Source organism: Delphinapterus leucas, chromosome 13 (assembly GCF_059928025.1).
Source record: "Delphinapterus leucas isolate spDelLeu-1000000601 "Yukka" chromosome 13, BTC_Dleu_Yukka2, whole genome shotgun sequence".
Lineage (NCBI taxonomy): Eukaryota > Metazoa > Chordata > Mammalia > Artiodactyla > Monodontidae > Delphinapterus > Delphinapterus leucas.
Genome location: NC_143141.1, coordinates 2,673,093 through 2,684,774, shown reverse-complemented (window position 1 = coordinate 2,684,774; position 11,682 = coordinate 2,673,093). Strand labels below are relative to the sequence as shown.

Here is an 11,682-nt window from a genome sequence, read left to right as displayed (position 1 = left end):
CTTGGGCTGCTGTGAGTTTTCGTTAGCTAAAACATGTACTTTTCTAATATCAAACTTAAAGACGTATGAAGTGATCTCATTTGTACAAGATCTGTGTAACTACAGATTCACCTTTACATGGCAACATTTATTCATGCAGTATTTGTTGGGTGTCAGTTTTATGGGGTCGTAAAAAGGGAACAAACAATTTGAGGAGCTCAAAGAAAAATAAGGTAGAATGGGGAAACCTTCATGGGGAACATAGGCTTGGAGGAATTCAGAGGAAAATATGCTCCTGGCCCAAAGGGGGAAGCCAGAAAGACTTCCTGGAGTAGGCAGCATCTAAGCTTGACCTTGAAAGGTGGCTGAGTGCAGTGGATTAAAGACAGCCACACAACCTTTGACGTCCCCCCCACTGAGAAATGGGACCTTTGGCGTCGCCCTGAAGGCCCCCTGGATGGTGGGCTCTGTGACTGCTTCCATCAAGCCAATATGGTGGCATTCACTCAGGTCAGCTTCCAGGCCAAGACCTTAAGGTGCCGGCAGCTTCGTCTTCTTGTCTTTTGGAACAGCTGATCTTGGGATACTCTCTCTGGGAGCCCTGAGCCTCCCTGCAGGACCTACCCCGGGCCCCTCCTGCCAGACAGGCCACATGTAGGCGTGTCAGTGGACAACCTCGGCGGAGTGGAAGCCGAGAGCAGCAGGACGCAGAGCCCCGAGCTTCCCTCAAGATCAAGTGGGTCACAGTTCCAGGGAGTGTGGCCCAGGAACCTGCCTGAACAAGCACCTTGGGATTTTTAGACCGAGTCTGAGAAATGGTGGAATAAGGAATAAGGACTAGACCAGCATTAGTAGAGGGAGAAAGGGGATGGCGAATTTAAGTAAATAGGAAGAAAAGGACTTTTCACGGTGCCTTCTTTTATAAGTAAATACAGGTGAACAAGTAAACAAATGGAAAGGAAGCTGGACATGGGAACCGGCACAGCATCTCCAGCCACGCACCTGAGCTTGGCAGCCCCCAGGAAGGCAGGGGGCTGCTCCTGCTACTGACCCCTGTTTTCCTGTGAATAAACATGGGGGGTTTCATCACACCTCGAACCTCTCACTGAAGCGGCAGTAATGGCCCTGGGCCCCATCACAGTCACCTTCCCTCCCACGCCCTCCCTACAAGTGAACCCTCCCATGTTTGTGCAGGAGAGAGAGAGACAGAGAGAAACCCCAGTGAGTAGGACCCAAGCAACCAGAGACCTGGCATGGATGGAAGCGGACAAAAGACTGGGACAGGCGGACGCGATGCTCTGTGTGCCTTTTCTGCGGCAATAAATATTACTGACCATGTGTAAGGCACACGAACACGGGAGCCAAAGACATTTCACTCTGGAAGATTGTCTACAGGGATGTCCACTGAGCGTTTGAGAAACATACTGATACTGAATTAAACTGGATTCAATTGGTAGTCATGAATCTGACCCCTTTAATCCTTCTTTTTATCATTAGTATCTTCCTACCGGTAATCAAAAGTCTTCGTATTTTGAGTTTTTTTCGTTTTAAAGAAATGAAAATGAAATACCAATGAAGTGTTTTTAAAAGAGGATTGCCTCAAACTAAACTTACATGTGGGGTGGGGGGCGACTGGGAGGGACACAGGGGCTCCCGGAGGGCTGGTAACATGGTCTCTCCATCATTATGTTGTATATTTGATCTCCGCACTTTTCTATATTATGTTACATTTCAATAAAAAGTTGACACGAAGGGACTGTCTCTATTTATGGCAGAGATGGAGAATTCAGCCATTATTTAGGGTGTGTAATGTTCCCCTTCCCCGGGAACTGTGAAATCTCCTGCAAACCATTCTCGTTTTGTAAAGAGTGTAAACAGACAAGTGGACATCAAAGCCTTATGTGATTACCAGATAGGTCCTTTACCTCAGATGGTCACCAGTTTTGTCTTCCTGGTTGGAGGTGTAAGCTTAGCTCAGGAAGAAGAGTCAGCATCGATCTCCACTTCTGGCAACGTCACCACTGCCCTGCTGGGGCCCAGGCTGCTTCTGCTCGGCCCCAAGGACATCGTTCGAGCAGTTCCGGGGGTGCTGCTGAATGACGTCACCTCCACCCCTCCCTGTGCAGAGGAAGCAGGGCCAAGTTCTCAGGATGTGTTCTTCTCACCTTACTGACAATTCTTGTAAAATAATTTTCTGTGGGATCCTTGATTTTTCTAACCAATTCTACATTAAAACAGCAATTGAGGGTTTTTTTTTAATATAGGCTAATAAAAAATTAGGATTCAATATTTACTTTACCTTCAAATCCTACAACTGCATGAGCTGATTAAAGCAGACTTTTTTTCCCCTCTTGGAATCTTGGAATTAACAAAAAATAAAATCGCCACGTGCCTTTTAACTGTCACTGGGAGGGTGTGAAATTAAGGCCTGTTTCCACCAGAGGGAAAAAGAAAACTCAAGGAGATGGCTGCTGTCCTTACGGGCAACACGACTGGGTTCAGATCAGACAGACCCTGGTTAAGAGGAGAATTTCAGTGTTACAGGAGAAGCAAATGCTGTCGGAGATTGGATTGCGCCGGGAGACCCCCGCAAGATAAGGGAGAGATTACGGTTAATATCTTCCACGCCTGTTTGAAGCCAGTCCTTTGCTTGGGTCTTCCTCCTCGCGATAAACGTTCTTGTCCTTGGGCAGAGGGACAGGTACTGCTTTGCTTTTTCTCATCCTATCTCAGCTCCCCGGGGTTTATAAGCACTTCCCTGCCAGCATTGCAAGTATGAGGTTACCTTCCGGATTCTCTCTGGCGCCTCTTGAAGCCTGTGAGCCCAAGGCTTGGGGTTCTCTCAGAGCCCCTTCTCGCCTTCCCTTTGGTCCTTTGGTCTTTGCTGGCTCAGCGTAAACGCGCTTCTTTCTGCAGAGCGCCAGCCGTATCACGCGGAGAGCTGGGTCAGGGTGCAAAGGTTTAAAAAGGGAAGCCGCGGTGCAGACAGGCCTAGAGAGGTTAGTTCTCAGCAGCCGCCCTGCCTGCGAGGAGTCCTCGTGTGCGAACAGGCCCGGGGCCCGGGAAGGCACGCTCGGTTCTCGCGGGGCCTCACTGCGGTACCGCTTCAGTGTGCGTGGATCCGGGGCGCACGAGGGGGAAATACGTCCTGAGAATACCAAATGGGCTCACCGGCATCCCGGTTACTAAAAGCCTCGTCTGGGCTTCTCTGGTGGCGCAGTGGTTGAGAGTCCGCCTACCGATGCAGGGTACACGGGTTCGTGCCCCAGTCCGGGAAGATCCCACATGCCACGGAGCGACTGGGCCCCTGAGCCATGGCCGCTGAGCCTGCGCGTCCGGAGCCTGTGCTCTGCAATGGGAGAGGCCGCAGCAGTGAGAGGCCGGTGTACCACAAAAAAATAAAAAATAAAAGCCTCGTCTATCGGGGTCGTCTGGAGTGAGATATTTTCCTGGAACGCAGCTCTGAACCCAGAGTGTGGAGACGTTCAAAACAGCACGAAGCACGGAACTGCCAAAGGCATCTGTAATCCAGGACATTCCAAAGGCCTGCGCGGGAGGGAGCGGGCTGGGGAGGCCGGGGCGCACGGCGCGGAGGGGAGTGGGACTGCGAACCGGAGGGGGGCAGGTAGGCGCGAGACCCGGCGGCCTGAGCGGGGATCCGGCACAGCATCCTCAGCCCTTCCCGGGCGGAGGCCTCCCCTCTCTGGATGCCGCGGCCCCTCCCGGAGCGGCTGGACCTCGCTTGCCCCTCGCCTGCGGTCCTTGGCGGCCCCCGCACCCGGACCCCCCCGTGGGCTTGGAGGAGCCGCGGCCGGAGAGAGGGGCGCGGTGGCTTGGCACGGACGCTTGGCCCGGGACCTCAAGGCACAGCGCCCGCCCGGCGGGTCCCGCCCCGGCAGGGACGCAGGGACCGCCCGCCCAGTACCCCTATGCGCGGTCCTCCCGGGCGCAGTCCCCCACGCCTGGTGCCTCCGCGCCTGACCCTCCCCGCGCAGCGGCAGCCGAGGCGCCCGCATCTCCCTCCAGCGCACTCTGCAGCCATGGCCGCCTCCTCCGCGCGGCCCGCCGCCCTGGTCATGCCAGCGCTGGCTCTGCTCCTGCTGCTGTGCGTGGGCCCAGGTAAGGGGGCGATGCCAGGGCGCCGGGGAGAGGCTCGGTGAGGGCGTGGGGGCTAGGCGCCCATCCTGAGCCCGGGCAAGGGCCAAGGTTTGACAGGGGGTCCTGGGTTCTGCCCTTGCGCGGTGGGAAGTGGCGTGCTTGGGTCAAGGGCAGGGGCTCGGATGTGCGCGGCAAGCTTGGAAAAGGAGGCGGAGAAGCCTCGGGCTGAACGCGAAGCGCCGGGCGCGGTGGGCGCTGTAGGCGGGTGGTTCGCCCAGGGCTGAGCGGAGCCGAAGGGCCATCCCCAGAGTGCTTACCAGGCCTTCCGTTCCCAGCGCTTTGGCTCGGTCAAGTTCCAGGTCTGCAGAGCTGCGAGCGGGCCTCACCTCCCAGCTGGGGAAAAGTTCTCAAGCGAGAAAGGCTTAACTTTCTCGGCTTCTTGGAGCCCTCCGTGAATGGGTTGAAAATCCCGGTTCCCTACAGAATGCGCGCATTCACACACACGCCGTAAATGCGGCGGGTTCGGGGTGTGGACTTTTGAACCCTGGGGAGCCCACATCCCCACCGCAGAAGGGCGACCTGAAATCAGAGGTTTTGCCCTGACAGTGCACCTCCCCTCCTACCGTCCTTCCCGGCTCATGCCGGCAAGGGGCGCCGCTGAGGCTCGGGGCTCTGAGAGGCAGGGGTCAATGACCCCAGGTCTATGGCGAAGTTGCTGAGGCTGGAGGGCGGGAGGTGACTTGCCCAACACCCTGAGGCTGGTGCATCTTCCACCGCAAAGCAGCCGCACGGTGGGGTGGAAAGGCAGGACCCCCTTGGTGCTCAGCTTCGGCGTTTTGGATGTTCAGCGCGGGCGGGGCGGGGGGCAGCAGGAGCCTTGGGAGGGGCGTGGGGGGAGGGTGACGGCTGTTCTAATCTAGGACCACTGGGGGGCCAGTCCATCACTCCTCATCGCGTGCTTTATCACCTCCCTCTTTGTTCCTCCCATTTTAAGAAGCACATCTGAATACAGCAAGTGGGCATCGGCTATAAGTTAGTCCTTTTCAGAGCTTGTATTTTATTTCGTTTATACCGAGAATGCAGCGATAGGAATCAGTTAAAATATTATCATCATTGAGCTGGAATGTGAAAGTTCTTAGGACACCAAATGAAAATCGTTTTGTAGAGTGTAGAAACGCTTTTAGATCTGAATAAAAACAACAATAAATGGTACAAATAATGCCTGATTTTAAGACAATCAGGGCAAGTTACAAAACGGGGCTGAGCTTTTAGAGCACTAAGCCCCATGCCTTGACTTGTGGTGGAGAACCTCCACCTCTGCCTCCGTCTTCCCACGGCTGCCTTCCCTGTGGCCTCACCTCCTCTTATAAGGACACCACCGGTCACTGGATTTAGAGCCCACCCTAAACCCGGCATCATATCACCTCGAGGTCCTTAACTCATTACGTCTGCAAAGATGCTGTTTCCAGATAAGTTCACATTTGGAAGTTCTGGGTGGGTATGAATTTGGGGGGGCACTAGTTGATCGACTGTACCATGAAAAGTTAAGTCTGCAGGCAGATGCATATGACAGGTGGCTGCCCGAATATTATGACAGAAGGGCTCAAAGGACAACGTCACTTTTCCTAGAGAACAGCTCAGATGGTCTCAAGTAGCTCAAAGTGCCCTGCTCGGCCATGGTCCTTGTCACTAGTTTGAGCCACAGGCAGCCTGGATTGCTTTTTCTACACAACAGGAAATGCAACAAGCATTAAATAATGTAATACTACCAAGTTGCTAAAGCAACATAGGGGTATGAAGTGATTTTTTTCCAATGTGGATTTTTGCATGTGAGAAATTTAAGGGCACAGTGCAACCCTGAAATGATTTCCATTTTCATTCCTTTAGGCGGCATAAGTGGAAACAAACTCAAGCTGATGCCTCAGAAAGGGGAAGGTAAATATAGCCCACACAGATAAGGGATGCATTCTTAACCAGGCTGCAATGAAACGGCGATGTTGATGTGCTCACCTGAGGCTTGTGTTTGGAAAATCAAAAGTGTTTACTCCGTAGAAGGTTAACAGATCTGAAGGGCTCGTCCTGTGGGGATGTGGTGAGGTATTTCATCAGGTAAATATTATTGCCAGTTAATGCTTTTCTGACAGCTGTCAGTGTGGACTCAGAAATAAAAGGAACAGAGCTGTAGTGTTCATTGAAGGCTGTTTACTTTAGAATCGTGATGCCCCTTAGAGCACGTACCTGGATTGAGGGCACATACAACCTCAGTTCCGGGGCAGCACAGAGTGGTACTGTGGGCGTCCTCCGTATCCAACTAGCTCTTGGGGGAGGGTTAGACAGAAAGACCGTTTCGTTACTGACACCTGTTGTGAAGAACCGGCCTCCGATAGATATGGTAACGCAGCAAAATGTCGTAGAAACAGAACTGTCTGGGAGCCACGCAGGTGAGTTCGGGCCCGCTGTAAACAGTTCGATCATTGTGTGGGCTTGTGAAAGCCATTCTCCCGCAGAACTTTCGTCTTCACCTGGAAATTAGCCAGTTATCTATCTCTTAGAATGAAGACTACATTTTTTTTACATCTTTATTGGAATATAATTTCTTTACAATGGTGTGTTAGTTTCTGCTGTATAACAAAGTGAATCAGCTCTGCGTATACATACATCCCCATATCTCCTCCCAAGACTACACTTCTGAGGTGAATTTTTGACTACTTATTCTTTCCCCGGATTAACGGGGGCTCCAGGAGGCTGAAGTCCGCTCCCCAATGGGGGGCGCCAGCGCTTATGCACCTGCTTCCCAGGTGGCCCCACGGGGACACCCCCCCACACACACACACACCTGTTGAGCACACACGGCCCCTCTCAGGGGGGCGCTCCTGGGGGAGCTGCCAGCATCTTCCCCGGCTCTTCCAGCTGCTCCCAAGGCCCCGGTCCACCCCCGACCTCCCAGGCCCCTCAGATGGCCCCTCCCCTCCCTGTGCTGGACAGCCATCTCCCAGGGACACCAGGGGTGACGGGGGCCCTGGCTGGGCCACCTGTCTAAGGGGGACTGGAGAGCAAACGGCCGAGATGATCATGACTCCTCCGTGTACATCCTCAGCTTTTGTTCAGCTCAAGCCAAGAAACACACGTTGAGCACCTACTGTGTACAGAACAGTGTAACAGGCCCTGAGGGAGATGTACAGGTGAACAGGAGGTGAAAACACAAACGTGCTGCCTGATCTTTATCCACGTGACCAAGGGACACAGGGCATTTGACTGCCTTTTCCTGCACAGCCTCCATAACGGGAAGCGGGCCCATCAGTCCCGTGTTGCAGATCAGGGCACAGAGGCTCAGAGCCGGGCAGCAGGGCCGGCCCAGCGACACAGCACTTCCCCGAGCACGTCTGCCGAAGCGGGGCCTTTTCTGAAGCTGAGCCCGCGATGGAAAGGCGTATGGGGAAGCCGTGGGAAAGCAAGGGTCACCCCCATCAAGAGGCAGTCGAAGCGTTCATGGTCACCCTGCAGCCTGACTTGAGGACTCGCTGCTCCGCTGGGCTCGCTGGCCGGCCTGCTCAGACCCTTGCTCCAGCTCTTTCTCCCTGGCCCCCTAAGCAATCCCAGCATGCTCGTGTTTGTGCAGACAAGGCACACGCAGCCAGCGGCACTGGACACCGGACGGTTTCCCCGCGGCAGAGCCCAGGGGGAGCACCAGGGCCTGGGGCCCGGGGTCTGGGCCTGGTGAGGGGCTGCAGAGGCGGAGCTGAGTTCGGTTCCCGCCCTGGGCCTGTTACGTGGCTGTGCCTGGACAGGAGAGCTCGCTACCCCGGAGGCCGGGACAGACGGCGGGAGCCCGCACAGTACCCGCGCCCTGCAGGGAGGATATGCCAGTTAAGGCCACCTCCTGCCAGGTGGGGACGGGGAGGGCGATGGAGAAGAGCAATTCACCCCAAGGAGGAAAGAACTCATTCTCTGTACTTGCAGGTGGGGAACCCCTCGTTTCAGCCCCTGCCTCCGCTACGACCCCGGTGGCCGTCCAGGAGAGCAGAGCCAAGGAGTTCCTGAGCAGCCCGGGGCGGCTCAAGCGGCAGCTGTGGGACCGCACGCGGCCCGAGGTGCAGCAGTGGTACCAGCACTTCCTGTACTTGGGCTTCGACGAAGCGGTGGGTGTTCTGGCTGGAGCCTGGCTTCCCGCCGGGCAGGATGGGGGTGGGGAGGCCTGCTTTGGGGAAACGGGCACAGAGAATTAAGTTCTGTTATCTGCCCTGAAGTCAGAGCCCCCATTCTGTGTCAAGAGCTGCCAGGTATTGGACCACATGATCGTCAGGCGTAAGGGCATTAGCTGGAATTTTCCATCCCAGTATGCCCAAATGGGAATCTCTCCCATCAGGTTTTGGAAGCAGAGTTCCAGAGACGTCCCCGCCCAAAGCAGCTGGGACTCAAATTCATCGAGAATCTGGTTTTCTTAGGGACTCTTTTAATGTATCTGGTCAGTTTTGCCTGGGTGTCCTTAATAATAACTCACCACCTCCTGAAACATTTTCAACTTTGCCTCAGAAAAACGTCAGAAACAGCAAGATCGATGCAAAGACCTATGAGGACAATGGAAAGAGATGCAAAGCGACCTTTAAAGAGAGACGGGTCTTTGCAGATGTTTTTGGGAAAATTTGTCAGTGCATTTGCAGGAAGTACGGTTCAGTTCATGTGTCCAGGTAGCACGAGTGGACATATTCACCAGATTAAGGAAAAAGACTGCTTTTCATCACCGACTCCCAGCCGGGGACCAGGTACAGGTCAGCCAGCGGCGGAGTTAAGGTGTGAGATTCTGCTGCCCCGGAGCGAGTCTGCAGGGTGATGGACGGGGCTGTGCTGAGTGAGTCCTGATGTGGAGACCACAGCTCACCGCCCCAGCCAGGGAGTGGATGGAGGGTGGCATATCCCACGGGGCAGCTGGAAGGGTTTTTCCAAACGGGCTCATGGCTCACATTGTGAATGGAGGGTGTATACAAAATACTGCAAGAGGCGAACAAAATTAAACTCTTCAGAAACATCTTTTTTTTTTTTTTTTTTTTTTTTTTGCGGTACACAGGCCTCTCACTGTTGTAGTAGCCTCTCCCGTTGCGGAGCACAGGCTCCGGACACGCAGGCTCAGTGGCCACGGCTCACGGGCCCAGCCGCTCCGCGGCACGTGGGATCTTCCCGGACCCGGAGCACGAACCCACGTCCCCTGCATCAGCAGGCGGACTCTCCACCACTGCGCCACCAGGGAAGCCCTGCATTATTTCTGTATTCATAAAATATTTTTAAAATTTTTTGGAAAAAAAGTATGTTAAGCCAAACCCTCCAACAAGATTATAAAATGAGAAAAACCAAGGAACGAGACTGCTTCACTGTGGGAAAATCTGCAGCATTGTGAGACAAACCAGCTGTCTCCTTTTCAAGGCAGGGCCTGGGGGAGGGTCAGAGGAGGCTGCAGCCCCAGGCCCAGTGAGTAGCCGGGGATGAGGGTTGAATCGTGGCCACGTGGTAAGCGTTTGTGGCCTGAATCACTGCATCCAGGCCTGTCTGAGCAACACAACAGGGGCGAGAGTGTCATCACCAGACGTGTCCAAATTCCCTGCCCCAAGGCTGCACTGTGGTTTCACGCACCGCGTTTACGAAGCCCGCAGCCCGCGCAGCAGCCCAGGTGGGACGGGGAGGGGGTCGGCGTCTGCCACATCGGATACCCGGCGCCTGGGGACAGGCCCGGCTGTTACTGTATTGGGCAGATGTCCATTTTCTTTACTGAAAAAGAGAAAAATGTTGAAGTCTGGGGTATATTTAGAACTCACAGACAGACGTGTTCAAGGGTAGGGGTTGTACTCCTTCGGGGGAAAAAGTTTTCAGCAGTGTTCTCCATCTGGTTAGTATTGACCTCTGGCCCAGGGATGCTGTAGCCAGAAGTTATTTTTTTTAAAAAACTGATTATTTATTGTTTTCTATTGAAGTAGAGTTGATTTACAATGTTGTGTTAGTTTCGGGTGTACAGCAAAGTGATTCAGTTATACATATATTCTTTTTCAGATTCTTTTCCATTATAAGTTATTACAAGATATGGAATATAATTCCTCCCACCAGTACAGTAGGTCCTTGTGGCAGGAGTTATTCTTAGGAGGGGTTGTTCATCGTTGAAGAAAAATCCCAGAGAAACAGCGTCTGTAAGATGTGCTCTGGGAAACGGTGTCCTTGAGTTCATCCCCTCTCATCCTCTTTTCCTCCAGAAATTTGAGGATGACATCACCTATTGGCTAAACAGAGGTCGGAATGGGCACGACTACTACGATTACCACCAGCGCCACTACGACGAGGACGCTGCGATCGGTCCCCGGAGCCCCCATGGCTTCAGGCACGGAGCCAGCGTCAACTACGACGACTACTGACCGTCACTTAGGCGGGCTCCGCACAATGCCCGGCCTGTGTCTGCTGCGCCTGGTCTCAGCTCATCTTTCCTACCCTCTTTCTGTGGCCACAAAGGAAGAGTTAAAGCAAAGAACGTAAATGCCCTTCGAGATTTCATGCAAGTACCTAACAATGCATTTCATTAAAAAATAGAAATAAAAGCATTTTGTTAAAAGGTCTCAGAGTTCATTTGGATGAAACTTGAGCTGGCGAGAGTTTTCCTTCCCTGCACGTGTCTGAGGTTGAAGCAACTTCTCAGAGGCACCTCCCCTCTGCTAAGAATTCCCACCACCCCAGGCCATGGGACCGAGCAGGTGTCTTCAATGTATTAGAATTCAGTCCACACTAAATGCCAAATTAAAAATTAAAAAAACAGCAAGAAAATTTAGCTGGAAATTATTTAAGGTCACAGAACACGGTTTGGAGGATTGAGGATCCACATGGGTTTGCAAATTTGCTGTGCCACATCCCGAGCCAGAGGTGGACCTGTTTGATATTGTCAGGCAGGAAAAAAAGGGTAATAGAAAAAACACTGAAGTTTGGTTGATTTCAGAGCCTCACTTGTCTTAAAAAAATTAAACCTCGTCTAATGAGCTCAAGAAAGATTTAAGAATATACATTGCATCATGTTTAAACAATCTGAGTGAATGAAAGAGAAAAGTGCCCTGGGGGTGGGTAGAGGGAGGGGGGGAAGTGGGGAGGTGACACCTGCAGAGGGGAGGGGCCCGCAGAATGGCTCTTGAACTCGTGTGGGTCACAGACCCTCTGACAGCCTGATGGAAGCTTTCTCAGAAAAATGATACGTGATTTTGCATATAGTCTCTGAAACACATCCTCATTCACAAGCTGCAGGTGATAACCCCCTGGGTTTGGTGAGAAGTACCTACCAGCATCGGGAGACCAGTGTTTGTGGACAATCCTTTGGAATCCTTACAACTTTTAAAACTTTGTGGTAAAATATACACAACATAAAATCCATCATTTTAAGCATTTTTAGATGTATAGTTCAGTGGGTCTGTAAACATCTCTTCATGTCCCCATGTTCAATTCTTTTGGGGATACACCAGAAGTGGAATTATTAGATCATACGGTAACTCTGTTTAATTTTTTGAGAAATCACCACACGTTTTCCACATCAGTTGTACTACTTTACCTTTTAATATAACATAGAGTTGTAATAGGGAAGAACAT

At 52.7% G+C, this 11,682-nt stretch overlaps 1 protein-coding gene across 1 annotated transcript; it reads left to right on the top strand.

Moving 5' to 3' along the window:
- The first annotated feature begins 4,004 nt into the window (after positions 1–4,004).
- ECRG4 (ECRG4 augurin precursor) lies at positions 4,005–10,971 on the top strand. Its single transcript, XM_089922545.1, has 4 exons — positions 4,005–4,098; positions 5,965–6,012; positions 8,059–8,216; positions 10,314–10,971. The coding sequence occupies exons 1-4, from the start codon at positions 4,020–4,022 to the stop codon at positions 10,470–10,472; spliced, it is 444 nt and encodes a 147-aa protein (XP_089778671.1). The 5' UTR covers positions 4,005–4,019; the 3' UTR covers positions 10,473–10,971.
- Positions 10,972–11,682: the final 711 nt, after the last annotated feature.

What these genes read in the sequence shown, in the direction of transcription:
- ECRG4 (XM_089922545.1), top strand. Translation starts at nt 4,020, where the DNA reads ATGGCCGCCTCCTCCGCGCGGCCCGCCGCCCTGGTCATGCCAGCGCTG. An exon ending in GATGCCTCAGAAAGGGGAAG is followed by an intron (nt 6,013 to 8,058) that starts GTAAATATAGCC and finishes CCCTCGTTTCAG; the next exon opens with CCCCTGCCTCCGCTACGACC. An exon ending in ACTTGGGCTTCGACGAAGCG is followed by an intron (nt 8,217 to 10,313) that starts GTGGGTGTTCTG and finishes CTTTTCCTCCAG; the next exon opens with AAATTTGAGGATGACATCAC.